At 61.9% G+C, this 20,862-nt stretch overlaps 1 protein-coding gene across 1 annotated transcript in view; it reads right to left on the bottom strand.

The window, feature by feature from the left end:
- Positions 1 to 18,654, bottom strand: part of PACS2 (phosphofurin acidic cluster sorting protein 2) — a 61,656-nt gene extending 43,002 nt beyond the window's left edge. Inside the window, exon 1 of the mRNA XM_059915253.1 lies at positions 18,503 to 18,654. Within this exon, the coding sequence (XP_059771236.1) occupies positions 18,503 to 18,621 (119 nt within the window). The 5' untranslated portion in view covers positions 18,622 to 18,654. The remainder of the gene's footprint in view (positions 1 to 18,502) is intronic.
- Positions 18,655 to 20,862: the final 2,208 nt, after the last annotated feature.

Here is a 20,862-nt window from a genome sequence, read left to right as displayed (position 1 = left end):
CATAGCCCACAACGCCCTCGGGCTCCAGAGCCTTCCAGGGCCTGCGGGTCACGGGTCACTGCCCGCCGCCCGCCGCCCTGGCTTTTATGAGGAAAAGTTCGAGCTCCACAGAAAGTTACAGCAAGAGCTCAGCAAACACCCCGCCACCAACAACCAGGGACCCCCTCCCCATGGGCACCTAGGATCGGGGGGCGACCCGGCTGAGAGCAAGCTGGGGCATCAGGACGCCAAGCGCGGGGCCGTCGCCCACGGCGCCCTGTCCTCCCTGCTGTCGGCGGCACGGGCCGAGCGCTATCGCCTGCCTGGCTGGTCTCCTCGGATCTAGAACCGTCCCGGCCCCCCTCCTTAAAACTCTTCCCTACTGTAGTAGAACGCGGACAACGTAAAATCGACCACTTGAACCACGTTCAAGCGTACACACCAGTGGCACGCAGCACCTTCACGACGCTGAGCAGCCGTCACCTCTAACCCCAGGACAGCTCCCTCAGCCCACAGAGGCCCGGCCCGGCGGGTCCCTCCTGGCGGCCCTGCCCGGTCTGACGTTCGGTACAAGGGGGTCACACGTGTGGCTCCTCCGAGGGGCGCCACGTCCGGGATTCACCCACCTGGCAGGTGTCGGGACAGCACTCGGCCCTCTGGGCAGCCGCCGTGAACACGCGTGTGCAAGCGTGGCTCCAGCCCCTGCTCCTCTTCTTCTGAAAGAGTGACGTGCCGGCCACGTGGCGACGTGGCCGGGCCTTCTGAGGGGCTGCACACCGCCGCCCAGAGCGGCCGCCCCACTGCAGTCCCGCCAGCAGCTCTCAGCTTGGGCGCAGGGCGACCACACGGGCCACGAGGGGCTGGCTGGGCCCAGACCCCAGCACAGCGCGCAGCCCGCGAAGCGCAAGGAGAGCGCCCCCCGGGTTTCCCCGGGCCGGGCTGGCCCCCCGAGGAGGACGCTGGCTCCCCCGTTTTCCTCCCGGCACCCAGGACGTCAGCGGTTAAAACGGGGCCACGTGCGGGGCTGCCTCTGTGGCCCCACATGCGCTGGGTGTTCTGTGGGAGGGAGAACTGAGGGGCCTTTTGTCTCCAGGAGCTGGCCCTGTCTGCACAGTCCTGCGTCTGCCCCGGTGGGAGCGGGGACCCTACGGCGGCAGGTGGCCACGCGGCCCCCGCGCCCGGCCTGCCCCCAGGGACGGGCCGGCCCACACGCGGCACCCTGGGGGCTCAGGCTCCAGGCCCACGCAGCTTGGCCACGGCAGGGCCGCAGGGCGAGGCTGGGGCACCTGGAGGCCTGGAGGGTTCTCGGGGCAGAGCCTGCTGGGGGCCAAGGGCTCCAGTTCCACCCGCATCCCGAGCGCTGGTCACCTTCCTCCGGCAGCCTGAGGCGGCTGCCAGCTCTCACTGGCCCAGCTCAGCTTTCTCTGGTGATCGAGCCTTATCTGGACATGGCTGCTTCCTGCTAATCAGGAGAGAAGGTCAGAGGTGCCTTCTCAGCTTCCCTGCCAGCGGTGTGGGGCTGGGATGGCCCTGCAGGAAGCAAGGGACAGTCAGGCACCCCAACACCAAGGCCGGGATCCCTGGAAGGGGTCACTGTGAGCCCACCTTCCTGCCCCAGCAGAGGCTAACCTGCGACAGGGGCCAGGGCACGGGGAGGAGGGGGCAGAAGAGCCAGTCCCCCTGAGGTAGTGGTGGGTGTTGAGTCAGAGGCCAGCATGGCCCCACAGTGGACGAGCCGGCCGGTGGGTGGGCCGGGCCGAGCACGGGTGCCCGGTAGAGGCCACATGGGCCCAGGCGCCTGCAGAGAGCACCCTGTGCCCACAACGGGGAGGGCCCCGAGGGGGCTGGGCAGACAACACTGGGACACATGCATAACCTCAACACAGGGCCTGGGACCCAGAGGGCTCCGGCCAGCCGGCCACGAGGCTGTTATACGTGGGAGCCGTCAGCCATCCCAGGACCCGGGCCTGGCCATCAGGACCTCCTTCCTTGGGCCTGCTGGGCTTCTGTCCCCCGCCTCAGTGACCAGAGGCCCCGGGCATGCGGGCACACCTCACTAGCCACTGGAGGGGAGCCCCGCACTGTCCTGGCCGCGAGGGAGATGGGGTCCCCTGGCGGGAAAGAGCCCCTGCCCAGCACTTTCCTGCGGGTGGGGCCCTTCCTCGGCAAGGGGCTTTATTCGGGTGGGACAGCAAGGCCAGCACAGGGAAGCTGGGCGCAGAGGACGGCCGCAGGCCACAAGCACCTCGCTTGGGCCACATGCCCTCCTGCACAGCCTGCCGGCTGGACCGCACCACAGGGGACTTCAGGGACCAAGCAGTGGCCCCGCTCAGCCTTGCTCCAGGCGGGAAGCTGTGGCCCAGGTGACTCACAGCCGGGACAGCAAGGGCCCAGCTGGCCGCAAGCCCTGCGGTCTGCCTGGACAGAGTGAAGGCGACGGCCTTCCTCCTGCTTCTTTGCCAAAATCTACCCATCTCCTGCCCCGCTCCCAACTTCCCATGGGGCGGGAGGGAGGGGGGGAGGGCACACTCGGGGGTGGCCCTGGAAGGAGGTGCCCCGTTCCCCGGCTCCTTTAACATTCAGCTTTCCCAAGGGCTGAGAGAGACCACGCTAGCCTCGCCCCAGCCCGGCCCGTCCAGGCGCGTCCCCAGGCCACACCAGCAAGGAGCCAGAGTCCCCAGGCTCCCAGCCCAGTGACAGGCGCCCACGAGGGCTGGCGGAGCGGGGCCCACGGCGACGGGGGAGCACCTGGGCCGCGTGCACTGACAAGCAGAGCCGCCGCGGGACACCATGACGGGGCAGCCTCTGGTGGCCCCGCAGTGGGCAGGCTCACGGAAGGGAGAGAGCACGCCCTGCTGGGTGTGGAGCGTGGCCGTCTCGGGGAGTTCGGTGGCTCCAGGTTGTCAGACAACAGGGGGTCGAGAGAGCCAGAGCAGTCAGGGCGGGCGAGGTGGGACAGGCGCCTCTGGTGTCTTACAGCAGGTGGTCTACAAGGACCCGACAAGCTCCGGGTCCCAGGCTGTGGGCACGCTCCACTGCAGGCCCACTGCCCACAGGCACCGGGTCTGGGGAGGGCATGGAGGGCAGCAGCTACATGCACCCTGGAAGCGTCTGTGAGGGGAGCAGAGTGTGTCCTGCCCCAGGTGCCCCTGAAAACACTGGGGGCACAGTGGGGGCTACAGGCTATTGTTTCCCCCAAATCCGTATGTTGAAGCCCTAAGCCCCAAAGTGATGCTATCAGGAGGAGGGACTTCTGGGAGGTGATGAGGTCAGGAGGGTGGAGCCCTCGTGAATGGGGTTAGTGCCCTTGTAAAAGGGACCCCAGGGAGCTCCCTCACCCCTTCCCCCAGTGAGGACACAGGGAGACACCATCTATGAACCAGGACGCAGCCCCCACCAGACACCGGACCTGCTGGCACCAAGACCTTGGACTTCCAGCCCTCAGAACTGTGAGAACTAAGTGCTGTTTAAGCTGCACGCCTGTGGCACTTTGCTACCCGCCTGAGCTGACAGTAGGGATGGGGCTCGAGCCTTCTCAGAGGATTTCTGCTCTGCCCCAGACGGGGCGCGTCTAGGACTGAACTTCTCACTTAGGAATCAAGACCCGCTCCTTGGCAGGGGGTCACAGGGGCTGCTGTTCAGCAGGAGACTGAGCCCTCAGCACCCGCGCCCAGGGGCTGGAGCCCCCAAGAGGAGCCCTGGACACTGGACCAAGATCCCCACCTGCGCCTCCTCCAGTTTGTGCCGCGTGGCTCCCTGCAGAGACGCCTCCCCCGGGAAGCCTGGGAGGCCCTGGGGGCCGAGCAATCCCACCATCTGAGGGCCGGGTGCAGTGCCCACCGGGCTTCACCACGGCCAGGAAAGGGTCGGCACGGCCAGGGCTTCTGTTCAGGGGCTCCTGTGTGCCCTGGGGGGCTGCCCGCGTGGCCCAACCACGGAGCTGAGGGTGGCCCCTCATGGTCAGAGCTGGCACTGGACGCTGCCGGGCGCGGCTCTCGCCAGGAAGGGCAACTGGAGACAGAGGAGGGGAAGCAGGACATCCGACCAGACCCCAGATGAGAATTCCTCCAAAACGAGCTGGGCAGACACTGAGTCCCAAGGAGGATGAAGTAATAATGTGATAATAAACACACCCAGACAGGCCAAATCCAAAGAAAAACACTTCCTAGCAACGAGAGAACACACGCCGCCCACAGGGGAACCACCGGCAGGCTTACCGCAAACTCGTCAAAACCACTAGAGAGGCCAGGGGACAGAGCCCCAGCGGCCCCTCCGTGCCCAGGGTGCGAGGACCGAGCGGGCGCCTGGCCAGAGCGGAAGGTGTGAGGAGGCTGACCCCCTCGTGAGGAGGAGTCTGGAACCGGGGGGCCGGGAGAGGGGTGCAGAGCCCCACTCGGGAAGGCCCTCACTTGCTTGCGAGGGAGGGAGGGATGCTGGTTTCCCGTCAATGCTGGGAATTCTCTTTTCAAGCACACGATAAAGGCACTTGAAAACAGATTTCCTGGAGAAGGTAATAAACAAAACTCAATCAATCTTCACCAATTTCCAAGGAATAAGTGACCAAAAATAGCAGAGGAAGAGCGAAACAAAGAAAGAATGATGGCAGAAACGAGCGCCAGGCTGACGTCACGGACCGGGCGGGCACGTGGCACCAGACGGGGCATCAAGCGGGATCCGGGTGAAGGCACCAGAGGTGATAAAAGGGCTAGTCACCAGGAAGCTGAACCACGCGGCCCTGCCCCCCATCACCAGGAAAGGGAGGAACGCTGCGGGTCCCAGCTGGGGGGCTGGCCGGGCAAGTCACAGAGGCCCGCGCAGGACGCGCCTCAGCTGGAACGGATGCCCCAGCCAGCGGAATCCTAGGAACCCCACGTCCCTCCTCCTCCCACGGACACAGCCTGCAGGCACCCACCCCACCGGGGCCTCGTCCTGTCTCCAGGAGGCCCCACGCTCGGACCTCCTCTCGGACCGCCGCCCATCTTCCGGCCCACGTCCTCTAGCGCTGGACCCACTGTGGGTCACCCCAGGCCAGCCCCCAGCCTAGCACCCCATCTCCCTCCCTCTGGTCCCTCCTGGGGCACCCAGTTCACCAATATTCTGCACCCGAGACGCTGGACACAGCCCCGGAGAACCCCTGGCACCACCTGGCCACCCAGGTCTGCGACATGGACGTCCGGCCCCCAACCTTCCTGGGCCCCCCGTCCCTGGACCAACACCTCCCACCGCCCCCCTCCCCCCACCTCGCTCCACTGCTCGCTCTGCTGAGAAACGGGGGTGACCTGAGGAGAGCTGCTGCTCACAGCAACCAACACACGGCCATTCCTCCCGGTACCCCCCATCCCGGCACACCCCCCCGAGCCCCCCCAGCTGCTGCTGCTACGCCCTCTCCAGAGCAGGCTCCAGACCGGGTCCATGCTCACCACACACCTCAATCCCAGCAGCTGGCCCTCCTGGAAACGCTGGGTCTTGGGCCCTGGCTGTCTGGGACGCTCTATCCTCCGACCTCCGTGTGCCCCGGAGCCCCAGGTCCCTCTCCTCAGCCACACCACTGCCCTCCGTCTGGGCAGGCGCTGGCCACACCAGGGCTGTCACCGGGCGAGGGGCAGGGTCACACTGAGGTCGGGCCAGCGATCAGACACACCAGCCCCCCAGGCTCGGCCACTTCCCACCACGGGCACAGCGGCCACCCCTGGGGGCCCCCGCTTCCCCGGTGGGAAGCCACCACTGCGTCTGCTCAGGTGGGTCCTGCCTCATGGCCTGTCCTCCACAGAGAGGCCCCGAGACCCCAAGACACAAGGGGGCGGGGCTGGTGCCGGCTGGAGCCTCCCCCCACCGGGTGCGGGTGCGGACACAGGGGTTCACCCCGAGTTCCCTCTTCCAACAGCAGAGGTCCCGGCCCCGCTCGGTGGAGCCCAAGGTCTCCTCCCTGAGACAGGCGCCAGGTGCACCTGCTCTGCGGTAACGCAGCCGCCGTGGACCCACAGGCTTGCTCTCAGTGAGGGCGCACTGGGCCCCGCCAGTCCCCAGGGGACGCTGCAGGGGTCCCTGCTGTGCCCACACAGAGGGCCGCCTGGACCGCGCCCAGCCATCGCGAGAAGCCCGCTGAGTAGTTACAGGTTCTGAGGAGACCAGAAGGCTCCCGCCACTCGCCCCGCCCCACACTGGTGCCCCCAGGGGACGCTCAGGCCCCCAGGCCCCTGACGCACTGCACCACAGAGGCCGAGCCTGGGGGTCCGAGCACCCTAGACTCCCCCAGAGCCCCTGGAGGCCCGGGGTCCCCTCCTCAACCAGGTCCGGTCCCCAGGACGTCCAGGTGCCAGGAAGCAAATCTCGAACGTCGATGGAAACGCCAAGTCAGGCACACAGGCGCGAGAGGCGAGGAGAGGGTCTGGTCGGGGCCATGCGGGGAGGGGCTGCAGCCCGCCAGCCATGCCCAGGGCCCCTACAAACCACAGGCGCGACTCCCCAGAGGCCTCTGCCCATCACCTGGCTCCACGGCCTTCTCCTTCACAAACCCAGCGCACAGCAGCGCCACGGCCGCCCGCCTGGGGAAGGGGGCGCGGGTCAGCCTTGAGAGGCCTCCTGGGGGCGGCCCACAGCCGGCTGAGCTAGCTCGGGAGGAAACAGCTGTGTAACATCCTGGCTTCACCTGAGTTAACTCAACTCACAGCAGGGGGAGGAAATTAAACTAGAGCCCCGGACATCTGTAATGCTCTATTGCTATGAGTTTCCGAATTTCCCTCCCGCAAGGCTCTGGGTCCGGGTGAACTTGACACCCTTTCTCTCTAGATCAATAACATGCAAAAATGGGGCTGCCAGGCTGCATGTCTCCCTGAGAAAGACTCTCACCTTCACTCTCCTCTTACAGGGAATTGGAAAGACCCCGAGTAGGAGGGGATTCCCGAGGAACTCTCTTCTAAACGGTCTGACCACACGCGGCTTCTTTTTATTCCTGACACAAACAGCCTAACTGGAAATCCCGCTTATCCTGTTGCCCACTGTGCCCTCCTTTAAAGGAGCTGGTTTTCAGCAGGAAGGCGCTGGGCTGGGGCCTACGCAGCCGCCCTCTCTTGCCCCACGGCCCGTGCACACTGCCCCAGAAACCTTCTCTGCAAAAGGACGGCAGCGCTGGGCGCCTATCTTGGGTACAGAGCACGTGCGGGATGGGATGCCCCAGCTTTCCAGCGAGCGTCCCCGAGCAGCTGCTGTAGCAGCTGCCCCCTCCCCGAGGCCTCTGCGGTGGCGGCGGGATGGAATGTCGGCCTGTCCGCTGAGCCAGGCCCGAGGCTCTGGGGGAGGGCGGCGTTTCTACCAGGCGCTGTCCCCTTTTCTCCAGGAGGCAGATGTGAAAGGGGACAGAGGTGTGTAGTTCTCTCCGCGGGTCGGGAGAGGCCTGGCTCAGCGTCCTGGCCGCACAGGTCCTCCCTACAGACTCGCTCCTCCCGCTGGGGAGGTGGGGGGGTCCCCGTCTGTGCCGCGCTTCTCTCCTAGAACGACCTTCACCATCGCCCCAAAGCTGGCATGACACCGAGACTGTGGGTGACCCCAGCATAGCCCCAGGGGCTCAGGTGCAGTGGTCCTACCCCTGACCCCATTTCTAATAAACAAACGTCTGAAGCCTTCGATGACCTGCCAGAACCAAGCCCACAGGCGGGTGTTGGCGAGCTGCGGCTGGGGGGTGGGGTGGGGGGAGGCATCAGACCCCCCCGCCGCCCAAACCCTGACGGTCAAGGTCCCGTGTCCTCTGCGGGGACCTGCAGCGGGGCACCCCCATCAGCTCTGCCTCGGCCGCTTTGGCACAAACCCAGGACAACGGCCTGCGGGGCAAGCACAGGGCCGTGCTCACAGCGCGACCAGCCGAGGGCCCGAGGGGCGAGTGGCTGGTGGGGGAGCCGGGTCCCTGTGCCACTCGGCGTCTGTGTACAGCCCACCACCCGCCTGACCCCAGGGGCGGTCCTCTGGTGGCCCTGATGGGCCCAGACGTGTGCCTCTCCTGCGGCCTCAGGCCGTTGCCGCCGGACCCTTGGCCTGTCCCATGCCCCCTCCTCTGGGAAGCCCTCATTCTGAGTGGGGCCCACGCCCACCCCCCAGCTGGCAGCTCAGTCTCGCCCCATTCTCACTCCTCTCCGGGGGGCGGGCGCCTGGCGCTGCATCGACAAGCACAGTGTTTGGAAACATGCTCGACACGGAGCTCACCTCCTGCCAGAGCCGGGCCGGCCAGGGGCACGCAGTTCGGGGTGTGGTGACTGTCACTCTCCATTAACTTGCCAAAGTGTGACAACCCTTAAGTCACACTGCAACCAGTTAAAGCAGAAAGTCCGGAGCCCGAGCGGGAATCAGCAAGAGACAGCGCGTTCCTGGGGGTGGGTGGGGGCAAGCACAGCGGGGGCACAGCCTGGGGGGACCCCGTAGGGACCCTGACCGAGAGCCGGCAGCAGTGTCCTGGCCGTGGGCTCGGTCACAGGAGCCCAGAACCAAGGACAGGTCTTTGCAGCCAAAGCTCACCCTGCCCTCACTGCCCGGCGCATCCAGCCTGGGCGGGCAGGGCAGGAGGGCCCTGGGCCACCGCAGAGCGTGGAATGGCCACTCCCTCCCGTGACCCGCCACGGGGCACCTCCGGTGGCTGTACCCAGCCGGCCCCTTGGCGGAGCTCAGGGAAGGAACCGAGGGGGCGCCCAGGGCAGCACCCACCAGGACACTCGCCCCAGCACGACACCTGTCTCAGGCACTTTCGGGCTCCTTGGAGATGCACTGTGTCCGCTCCCGGACAACAGGGACCAGCCCAGTCACGACACCCCAGAGCAGGGGGGAGCCCCCCACCCGGGTTCAGAAGCAGGGATGCGGGTGCTGGTTGCCGGGGGCCCCAGTGTGGTGACACTGTCCTCCGAGGCCTGAGGACACCTGCCCAGAGCCAGCCTTCACACGGAGGCACCTGAGGCCCCACATGCAAACTGTGCCGAAAGGCTCATCCCATCCTCTCTGCATCTAAAAGTCGGAAGATCCTGACTGGCCGTGGTCCGATAAAAGATGACACACCATCACTGCCGCGAGGTCGGCTGCAGGGCTTGAAAACGAGCCTCCAGTTAAGGGAAAGGTGCCAGTGTCCCAGCTGTCAAGGGTCCAAGGCGCCTCACTAAGGGTCTCCCCGTAGCAGCGTCACCACTGCCCCAGTGGGGACGCAGGCCCTACAGAGTAAAGTGGGCAAGGACGAGGGAGCCCAGCGCCAACTGAAGGAGCACGCAGCCCGTGCAGGTGACGCGGGGCAGAGGCGGTCGGAACCCAGGCCGCCGAAGGCCACAGCCACGTCTGAGCAGAGGGCAGTGCCTCTAAGGGCCAACTGCCCGCCAACAGGGTTCCACCTTCAAGGGGGCAGAGACGCCCAAGTCCACGCTGCTCTCCTCGGGCCTCACGGTGTGTGTAGGGCTGCACGTCCTGGCGGCGGGGGCGGAGGGGGGAATCGCCCCACGGACAGTGGAAACGGAGCCAGCTGATGGCCAGGACGGGAGACGGGAGAGGTGCTTCCCTTCCTGCCAAGGGCAAGACCCGGTGCATCTGCCCAAGGAGAAGAGGCCAGGCCAGGCTCCTTGTGATGCCTCCCAGCCGCCCCCCTCCGTCCTGACCACTGGGGGGCGGTGGTCCTCACTGCTGGTGGACCTGAGCCCCCTGTGCAGACCCTGCTTGCCCCGGTCCCTCCCCATCCCTCCCCATCCTCTCCTGCCATGGGGACAAAGGTGCCCCGGGGCCAGGCCACCAGGCGCGTCCCTTCTCAGAACGGCAGCTGGATGCTGCCCGGGGCGAGGGGGGCGGCGTGGTCTGGCCGAGGAGATGAGGAAAGGCCGGTGGGGGCAGCAGGGCCCGGCGGGCTGCCGCGCGTCTGGCAGGAAGAAGGGCAGCTGCGCCCAGTCCGCGGCATGTCCCACCAGCCTGTGGTTCCAGACGCCCCTCCCCCAGGGCCCACTCTGGCCCATCCATGCAGAAGACCGCAGACCTCGGCCTTGACCTCCAATGGGGAGAACTACCAGGCCGGCAGAGCTGGGCGCTGCGTGCCCACTGCTGCCGAGAAGGGGCTCCTGGAGAGCACGCGCGTCTCACCCTGTAAAGCACAGAGCACAGGGCGCTGCCTTCCTCCCGAGGCGGGCGGGGGCCGTGCAGGCTGGAGACACTCAGGACTAGAAAGTGCTTTACTAGAAATTCTGTTCTTCAGGACAAGGGTGTCCTCACCATGCATCACAGCCCCCTGCAGAGTCCTGCTTGGCTGAGGGCACATCCGTGACAACGCACCTCCAGGGCGGGAGGAAACTCAGCTTCCACATACACTCACAGGCTATTTTTAGGGCTACTTTCAGGGCCACCGTCTAACAACCCACAAGAGCAGCCAGGCGCAGGCGGCTGGGGGGAGGCAGCAGCTCCCACACTCACCGCCCAGCGCATCCTGGAGCCCAAAATACCCAGCACCAGCGGGAATGACAACTGCGAGCCAGTTCCCACCGAGACCGGAAGCTGAGGGGCCCGGTCTGGCGTGTCCGATGAGACCCGGTCGTACTGGCGGGAGGACACGCCGGACTGGTGGGGCCCGGGTGTAACAGCAGCACCAGGCCGCTCAGCGTCAGGAGCGCCCCCCGTCCTGCCGTTCCCTGCCCGCCGGCCCCTGAGCACCCGGCTCTGTGACGGGTCACTCCGGCCACACCAAGTGACGCTCGGGCTCCTGAAGGACCCTGAAGATCCAACCGTGATGCCTCCACGTGGTCGTCACAGGGGCAAAGACTCCCGTCATTCCTCCTGACTGCACAGCCACTCTCTGGAACAGTCCCCCAGCCCCACCCACCTGCTCCCAGACGCCCTTCCTCATCCGACCCTCCTGGGGTGGGAGGCTGGGCGTGCTGCGGAGAGGGGGAGGGGAGCCTGTTTTGGAGCCCAGATCCCGGGAAGAGAGGAACAGGCAGCGGGGCGACTGAGGGGCCCCACCTGGTGGATGGGTCACTAAGCATCACATGAGAGGACACCTGCCCCACGTGGCCACTTCCTTCCGCATAAAAGCCAACTCGGGAAGACGGTACATTTACAGCACTGTGCCCACGGAGGGCTACTGCCCACCTCGATACCTGCCGGAGGAGCAGGCCACCGCCCAGGTGTGCGCCAGGGCCGGGCACTGCCCGGCACAGGGCTATCGGGGGCGCTGAACGGAGCCGCGCTGACTGCAGCAAGGGGTCAGGCCTCCCCCAGAGATGCCCAGCCCGCAGGCCTGGATAGCTGAGGTCAGATGCCTCAGTCTCTCCCTCAACACGGCTCTCATCGCTCGGAAGCTGCCGAGCCCCGAGCCCACTCTCAACCCCCCGTGCTGCCCTCCCCGCCCCACCTCCCCCCACCCACATGCCCAACCAGAGCTCAGTCTCCAACTAAACTCACACCCCCCAACAGATTGGTGACTTCCCCAGACCTCCAAACGAAGCCCAGGGTCCTGAACACGGCATCCTGTTCAACCACAGGCACGTGCCAAGTGCCACTCCATGCCCGCTCTGCGCACGGTGGGGGACGGCCGATCCCGCCTGCCCCACATACCCTCCTGCAGGCTGGGGTGCAGTGGGATGCGGACGTGCCTCTGCAGAAAAAAGGGCTGAGAACTGGCCACTGAAACAGGGACGAGCAGAGACTGCCCAGTGGCCGGTCTCAGTGACATCAGAGGGAAGGGCTGCCAAAGGGCCGGCGTGTTCCGGAGGCGAGCAGACAGACAGGAAGAGACGACCACTGCAGAGAAAGTGCCTGAGAACTTCCTGGAAGTCACCAACCCACAAAGTCAAAAAGCCCAATGACCCCAACTCAGGCACACAAGAGAAACCCTCACCTGGGCACAGCAGAGAGGTGACTGCAGAACCACTAGGGAGAAAGGACAGACCTTCCAACCAATCACGGCTGACTGACACTGACCTCTCAACAGCAGAACCGAGAGCCAAGTCGGGGGAGATGCTGGCCAGGACCCCACAACCGGGAGGACACCCTCCGGGACGAGGGTGAACGTTTTCAGATGCACTGAAAGAACAGTTAGTTATCTGCAGGTCTTCACTGAAGAAAACCCTAAAGACGCATTTTCCGACACAAGGAGCAAAATGATTCCAAGTCCTGAGATACAAAAAGAATAAAGAAAAGAAAGTAGTGAGAGTTTTGAGATTAATCACGTATTAACAATATGAAGTAATAATAACCTCATCTGGGCTAAAAAAGAAGACAGTTAAAATACTCTAAACAAAAGCATGTAAACGTGAAAGTGTTGGGTCAGAATAATGTGCTCTAAGGTCCCGGTGTTGTTCAGGAAGAGAATTTACAATTAACTTTAAAATATAACAGCAAGTATGCAATTTACAATTTATATGGTAACCAGTGAAGAAGTAGTGACAAGTTTCAAACTAATAGAAAGGGAAATAGAATAAGAAAAAAACGCAAAATAAGGTATGACAGAAAAGAGAAACAAATGTAAAAAATGTAGGACAATAATAAGCACAAAAATAAAATGGTAGACATGAACCCAAATATCAGTAATTTAGATAAAGGACAACAGACTGAATGTCCTAGTTAAAAAATAAAGATTGTCAGGGCTTCCCTGGTAGCGCAGTGGTTGAGAATCTGCCTGCCAATACAGGGGACAACGGGTTCGAGCCCTGGTCTGGGAAGATCCCACATGCCGCGGAGCAAGTGGGCCCGTGAGCCACAACTACTGAGCCTGCGCGTCTGGAGCTTGTGCTCCGCAACAAGAGAGGCCACGATAGTGAAATGCCCGCGCACCGCGATGAAGAGCGGCCCCCGCTTGCCGCAACTAGAGAAAGCCCTCACACAGAAACGAAGACCCAACACAGCCAAAAATAAATAAATAAATTAATTAATTAATTAAAAAATAATAATAATAATAAAGATCGTCAGATTGAATGAAAACGAAATCTAGATTGTGCCAAACAACCAAAGATACATGTAACCTGTAAAGATACAGGAAAGTTTAAAGAAACAAGGTGAGCAAAGATATGACAGGCAAATATACCCAAAAGAAAGCTCAGAGAGCTACACTGTTACCAAACCTTTGCTCTGATGAAAAGCACCGTCAGGTCAGGAGTGAGACAGGCTGAACAGTACAAACACCGGGAGGGATTGTGATTTCTAAACAGGACGTACGTAATGACAGAACTCCAGGAGAAACAGACAAAGCCAAGCGTGACCTAAAGGGACAGGTATCAAACATGACACTGCCAAGTGCCAAACACATGACCCTTTTCAGGACAGACAGAACATGTATGAACACTGACTTCAAACAGGGCCACAGAGTAAGTTCCAAAGCATCGTAAGGACCTGGTGTCACACTGACCACCCTCTGTGACAACAACATAACTAAGTTAGAAATGAATAATGGAAAAAAAGAGAAGAAATGAATTCGGCAGTGGAAAAGTAACTAAGGAAAAAAACCATACGTTTGGATATTAAGAGACTTTGAAATATCCCATCATGCCAAAGAGAGAATAATGGAAATTTTTAAAAAGATTTTTAAACTGAAAGATTTTATATATAAAAGCTTGTGAAACGCACCCAAAGCATTACTTATTTTGTATTTATAAAATCTTATGTGAAAGGAAAGGAGGAAAAATAATAAGCTATTTATTTTAAGAAATTAGAGCATCCAAAAAATTAATTAATTAATTAATTTATTTATTTAAAAAAGGGCTTCCCTGGTGGTGCAGTGGTTGGGAGTCTGCCTGCCAATGCAGGGGACACGGGTTCAAGCCCTGGTCTGGGAGGATCCCACATGCCGCGGAGCGACTGGGCCCGTGAGCCACAACTGCTTAGCCTGCGCGTCTGGAGCCTGTGCTCCGCAACAAGAGAGGCCGCGACGGTGAGAGGCCCGCACACCGCGATGAAGAGTGGCCCCCGCTTGCCGCAACTAGAGAAAGTCCTCGCACAGAAACGAGGACCCAACACAGCCAAGAACAAATTAATTAATTTATTTATTTATTAAAAAAAAAAAAAAAAAAAGAATCTGCCTGCCAATGCAGGGGACACGGGTTCAAGCCCTGGTCCAGGAAGATCCTACATGCCGCGGAGCAACTAAGCCCATGCGCCACAGCTACTGAGTCTGTGCTCTAGAGCCCGACAGCCACAACTACTGAGCTCACGTGCCACAACTACTGAAGCCCGCGTGCCTAGAGCCCATGCTCCACAACAAGAGAAGCCACCGCAATGAGAAGCCCACACACCACAACGAAGAGTGGCCCCCACTCGCCGCAACTAGAGAAAGCCCATGTACAGCAACGAACACCTAACGCAGCCAATAAATAAATAAATAAATCAGAACAGGAGCATAAAAATAAAGAGCATAAGTGGAAAGAAATAAAGATACGAATATTCATTTTTTTAAAAAAATGATGAACCCTTGGTGAGACAGATCAGAGCGTGGATGTCCACGTGCAGAAATAGTCACCACCGGGAATGAAAAGGGGACAGCTCTGAAGGTCCTGCAGACATTAAAAAAAAAAAAAGGAATATTAGGAACAACTTTTTGCCAAAAACTTGAGAATCTGGACGAAATGGACAAATTCCCAGAAAAATACATATCCGAAACTAACTTAAAGTGGGGGTGTGTGTGTCCTACAATCATTAAAGAAATTGAGCCAGGAGTCACACTTGCCCCAAAGCAACTTCAAGCTCAGGTATTGTACTGGTGATTTCTCCCACACATTCAAGGAACAAACAATTCCTGTTTCACACAAACAATACCATGCAACAGCTCATTCTGCAGGATATCTTGGCACCAAAATCTGATAAGGGCAGTAGATGAGCAGGAGATTACAGACCCTAGACAGAGGTGCAAAAGTCCTAAGCAAAATCTTAATTTCAGTCTACCCACGTACAGGAAGGGGAACATGGCATGACCACGCTGGTATTTTTCCAAGAGTGAACGGTTAGCTTAATGCTAGAAAATCCATTGACGTAATTTACCACATCAGTCGTTAAAGGAGAAGGACCACGTCAGGCTCTTGCTTATACCCAACACCCACGCACAACAAGTGCGGAGTGAGACCCCAAGGAGAAACTGTCGTGCAGCCACCAGAATGGCTGGAATTGACAAGATGGTAACACAGAACGTACACAGAACGTGCACAGAACGGCTGGCAGCCTTGGAAGGTGGTGCCACCACTCCGGAAAGCCGGCAGTGTCTTCACAGTTGACACACCCCCGCCTCCCCTGCGACCAGCCATCCTGAAGAGAAGAGCGAACGCAGCCCAAGCCCTGACCCTGGATGGTCACAGTGGCTCTGAACACATCAGCCCCAAAGGAAATGACCCCAACACCCACCGGCAGGAGAAAGTTCAAACCACGTGCGGATGCCACCAACGTGGAGAGGGAGCCGCGGGGCTGCCGTGGGCGATGCCCGGGGCACCTGGCCGGTGGCGGAGCCTGGCCCCGAGCGCTCGACACTCATCTGCGGGGTGACAGAGACGTCCCCATCCTGCGGGCTGTGGTGGACCCGGGCACGCGGCTGCCAAAGCTCACACTTCCAGCTGAAGGCCCTTCTGCGAGTGTGAGCTCACCCTCCGTGGCCGGCAGAGGACGCCAACAGGAGGATGTGGAGGAATGTGAATGCGCAGTAAGCCTGTGGAACGATGTCCGACTCCGTGAAATTAATTCATAAACCTCAACAGGAAGGAAAATTAAGGGGCAAGTGCAAGGGTCCAAAATGCCCCAGACCCCGCTAAAGCTGGCGGGGAAGGAGGCTGCTTTGGGAATCCCAGCAGAGGGGCAGGGATAGGAAGACGCCAGGGCCGGGGGTCACTGGGGAGGGGTGCTGTCCGCTCCCTCGAGGAAATCCACGAAACCGAGCCTGCCTCTGTCACAGCCCCGTGGGCCTGGCACCAGCTCCTGGGAAGAGCAGGGAGCTCTCCCACCACCACCAGGAAGGAAAGACCACAAGACAAGACCAAGGACAACGCCGGGTGCACCTCAGGAGTCAGCAGAGACCTCGAAAAGACAGCCAAGAAGCGTGCATCATCAGAGGAGGGTGGTTTCAACACATTGCCGAAAAAGGATTACCAGTCCCTAAAAAGCTGCTGAGACTCAAGTAGGGGGGAAAAAAAAGGAGAAAAAAATTGGCAAAAGAAATGAACAGGAATTTCGCTGATGAGGAAGTACAAATGGCCTACATTAGTAATCAGAGAAATTCAAATTGAAACCACAATACCATTTCACACCCACCAGATTGGCAACAATTGAAAGTCAGGCAGTGCTGGCAAGAAGGCAGAGCAGTGGGGACGCCGGGGTGGGGGGTGGGGGTGGGGGCCAGAGCTGGCATCACCGCTCCGGGAAGGCTCCTGGTGGTGACGCCGAGCACACGCCCCCCAAACCCTACTGCCGGCGGCAGAGGGCCAGTGCGAGAATGCCCGCCCACAGGGGTGCATTCGTAACTGGCCCAAACCTGTGGACAGCCACAGGTCCCCCCACAAAGCAGAGACACGTGCTGCTGTCTTACAGGGAACACCACGCCGCAGGCACAGCCATCAGCTCGACGCCGCTCAGAAACTTAGAGACCGGGCAAGAGGAGACGCGCACACGGACAGAGAGTGGGATCCCTTCTACATAAAGTCTCCGAGCGAGCGGAACGAAGAACAGCCTATCCAAGGAGGCCTGCTCGGGGGGTACAAGCGGGGGACCCGCAGCACCTTGCGGGGACGGCCGCGCCGGGGCGGGGCTATTCTGTGCTTCCGACCCCTGAGCTCTGCGCCTGCCCGCCCCGACGGCTGCTCAGCCCCACGCCTACAGAGCAACCCGCCAGGCCCCGCCCCGTGGACCGCCCCCACCCCGCACCTAGCGCTGCACAGCCCCGCCCCCGCCCTCCCCACACGTCCACCCGAGGGGGCTTCCTACACCAGCTCCGCGAGGGGCCGACTGGGCCCCTCGACCACGCAGCCCCTGCCCACCTGCCACCTCCCTCACCTCCCCCTGGTCAAAACTTTGGTGGTCTTTCGGGGCACCCCAGGAAGCCGCTGAAGAGGTGCAGGAAGGGGGGCAAGCATGCCCTCAGGGAGCGCCGTGGGGAGGCAGCCAGCGCGGGGGTGGGGGGTGACGATGCAGGGGTGACAGACAGGAGAAGCATGGTGGGGAGGGTCCAGGATGACCCTTGGGTGTGACGCCCGACACTGGGCCAAATGCCAAGACGGGAAGTTGGAGAGGGTGGGAGGCCAGGCCTGGGAAGGTGCCCCTGAGACTTGGCAGACAAGAGGCAAGCAGGTGGGTCTCCCGCCGACACCACACCCTCCCAAGGTCCCACACAGGTCTGGGAGCACCCATCCTTCCCACTCGGCACAGACAAGGCCCTGAGCCACCAGCCTCGTGCTTGGGAGGGCAACCCTGGCACCCGGCACCCTCTGCGTCCCCAACACCTGGCTCGCACACCTGTTGAAGGAGCCGTGGCAGAGCGCACCCCGCTCGGTACACACTGGCCACTTCCTCTGGTCCCGCCAGGGGATCTCCCCAGGGAGAGCTTTTCCCTTCCGCCCCCCTGCAGCCCTTGTGGCCTGGTGTCCATTCCAGAACCAGGCCCTGGTGTGAGTTTGTCTCTCTTCCCCCTCAGCCTGGGAGCTTCCTCAGCAGGGACCACTGAATCAGGAAGAAACCCGCAGAGCTTCAAGCTGGCAGGAGGAGCAGGGAAGCGACAGGCCTGAGTAGAGTCGGGATGGCCATGGCGCTGTCCTGTGGGTGAGCCTCGTCCAGCTGTACCGCTGGGGACAGGGCACTTCCCCCCAAGTGGAAAGGGCAGCGTCCTTTGCGATGGCAAAATTAACAGTATGATGTAAGGAGCAGTGTTTATGTACAAGGAAGTCCCTAAATTACACAGCATAGCGCAAACAGGCAAGGGGCAGATATCTCCCCCCGCCAGCAGGACAGAGGGGGTAGGGCCAGACCCTCAAAAGGACGAAGGATGAAGGAATAAAATTGTGGTCCCAGGTCCCAGATCTGTATGTCCTCTGGACACTGCGTGCCCTGAGTGACTCCCAGGCCACTCAGGCTTGACAGTGTGGCTGGACGCGAAAGGAAATCTATGGTACCCGGTGGAGAGAGGAGACACCCTGAGTCAACTCCACCGTCACCGCAATGGTAGGCAGGTGCAACGATGCCGGTTGGGAGCCAACCAGGTAGGCGCCTCGGAGAGCCTCGGGGGACCGCGGGGCCTGAGAAACCCAGCGCCACTTCCTCCGCTGCACGGGACCAGGACCTCAGGGACCATCCACGCATCAGGGGTTGTCTGCACGAAAGGCGCGTGCCCGAGGTGGGGCGCAAAGGCGACGGCCCGGGGTGTGGGTCCCGAGTGCGGATCCCGGAGTGAACGGTTCCGGGTGGACTGTCCCGGGTGGGGGACCCGGGTGCAGGTCCGGGGTGGCCAGTCCCGCGTGCAGGCCCCGGGTGGGGACCCAGGCGCGAGGTCCCCTGTGGCCGGTCTCGGGTGGCCGGCAGGTGCGCGCGGGAACAAAGCGGCAGGCGGGCGGCGGCGTACCTGGGCACGCAGCTGGGGCTGGAGCCGTCCACCTCCCAGGTGGCGAACAGGTTCATGGGCACCGGCGTGTTGAGCGCGGCGGGCGCGCCGGCCAGGCCCAGGCGGCCCCGCTCGGCCATGGCGCCGGCCCCGCCGCTCCCTCGGCGGCCTGGGCTGCGGCCGGGCCGCGGACGCGCGGCGGGCGGGCGGGCGGGCCGGGCGCGCGGAGGGCGGCGGCGCGGTCACATGGCTGCAGGGCGGCGGGGACAGCCGGGCGGGCGTCGGACAAGCCCGCGGGCGGCGACCAGGCTGCGGCCGCCCCGCCCCGCCCCTCCCGCGCGCGCCCCCACCGCGCTCCCCCTCCCCCGACCGCGCCGCCGCCTCCGATTGGCTGGGCGGGCGCGCGCTCGCTGCTTTGGGCCCAATGACGGCCCGCGGAGGGCTCACCGGAAGTGAGATTAAGCGCCCCCCTCGAGCCGGCGCCCCAGGAGGCGCCCCAGCCCGCGGCCCGCGGCCCGCGGGAGCGCGCGTCCGCGCCTGCGCACAGGCCCCGCCCAGAGCGCCGCGCCCCGCCCCCCGGGAGAGGCAGGGAGGGGCCAGAGAGACCTCAGGGTCCGCCTGTGGCCCTGTGCCCCGCGAGCCCCCCAGGAGCACTTATTGTCCCCCTGTATCTCCCGGGCCTCTGCGCGTCCCCGACCCCCCAGTCCTACGCCTCCTCAGAATCTCCCCGCGCCCCCGCGCACTCCGCGTGTCCCCCGGCGCCCTCCAGTCCCATGCCGGCCCCAGGTCCTCCGCACCGACTCCTAGACCACCGGACCCCCGCGCCTCTCGTGTCCCCCGGAGACTCGCCCACCCTGCGAACTCTCTTTGTCCCCCCACCGTCTCCTTGTACCCTCCCCCCGCGCCGACTCCCTTGGCGGATCGCCCGGGTGGGGCGTGAAGTAGGAGGACCAGGGTCGCGGGTGGCACAGACCCATCAGCCCCCCCCAAGGAGTTCCTCCCTGCGGGCGCACTGGGGCTCCACACAGGCTCAGTGTGCAGCTTGGTCCTCCATAAATCCCCTCTGGAGTGTCCTCTTTCTGCCTGAGCCTCCTTATTATCCAGCAATGCCCTTTCTGCGGTTTTTACACATGACAATGGAGAACAAATGTCTGGGGGCAGGGGTGGCTCCTGGCCATGGGGCTCACAGTGAACTTGGGGATCCAGGCAAGTAGGAGGCAATGACCAGAGCTACCTATTGGGCCCATGGGGCAGGGAAGGTCAGAAAAGGCCCTAGAAAAGAACAACTAGTTTTGGGGGCCCAAGGAGGGGTCCCCTCCCCCCATCCTTTTGGCGGTGGTTCTGATCAGTCACCAGATCCTGCTGCTGAGATTTAGGAAAAGCTTTTCTGGCATCTCTTCTGTTTCTTTGTAGCCACAGTATTCACAGTTGCTTTTCTCTCTAGTTGCTGTCTGTGTCTTGTTGTCTACTGAAAGAAGCCCAGCCCAAGCAAACGGACTTTCTTCCCTCACCCTTGGGGTTTACCATCCAGCGCCCCGTTAGCTCTTTCTCCTGCAGAGGACCCCATGCTGGCTCCCTCCTTTGTAAGAGCTCAGCCTCCAGCTCTGACTCCCTATCTGGAGCTGCAAACAGCTGTGGCTGCTTAAAGCCAGGGTGGCATTTTGGAGAGAACAAGAGAATCTGTGTTTCCCACATGTTCCTGCGCCTTTGGGGTGGTACAGCTGAAAGCCACGCGGGGCTGTCTGTCCTCGGCCAGCTGACTGGGTATTGTCTTACATCGCTGCTCCTGCCATGCAGAGTGCCTGTGGGTCTCATACCTCTGAGATGGGGGGAGGGAGATGTCCGGAGAACGGGCACCAGCCCCCTGTGAGTACAGGGGCCCAGTGACCTCGGCGTTTGGCGTGCTGCAGTGCCGGACGGAGAGAGGTGCAGTGGCGTCAGATGAATGGGCCACCTGACACTTTGTGTCTGTGTGTGCTGGGATCTCACCCAGGAGAGGAGTATACCTGGGGGTCAAATGAGGAGATGTGGGGTGACTAAGCCGTACACAAGGGGGCTTGACACCAGCTGCCTGTACCGTGGAGCTGTGCCCCTCCTTGGTACCAGGGACCACTGTGAACCCTTCATGGACTGGACAGCCCTGTTCCATCCCCAATTCACAGATGAGGAAACTGAGGCACCCAAGGGTATGCAACCCCTAAGGGGAGGGGCCCAGGTGTGGGCTCACACAGTCTGGTCCAGAGCTGTCCCGATAAGCCGACAGTGGAAATGCTTAAATCTTTCTGCAAGGCAGGGAGGCAGAGACTGAAAACAGGCTGTGTGCTCTGTACCTGTGACTCTGTTTTTATTTGTTCCTTTTTTAAGGTAGGACCATGTGGACA

Source organism: Balaenoptera ricei, chromosome 2 (genome assembly GCF_028023285.1).
Source record: "Balaenoptera ricei isolate mBalRic1 chromosome 2, mBalRic1.hap2, whole genome shotgun sequence".
Taxonomy (NCBI): Eukaryota; Metazoa; Chordata; class Mammalia; order Artiodactyla; family Balaenopteridae; genus Balaenoptera; species Balaenoptera ricei.
Note: the sequence above shows the minus strand (reverse complement) of the source record. Positions and strands in the feature narration are given on the sequence as shown.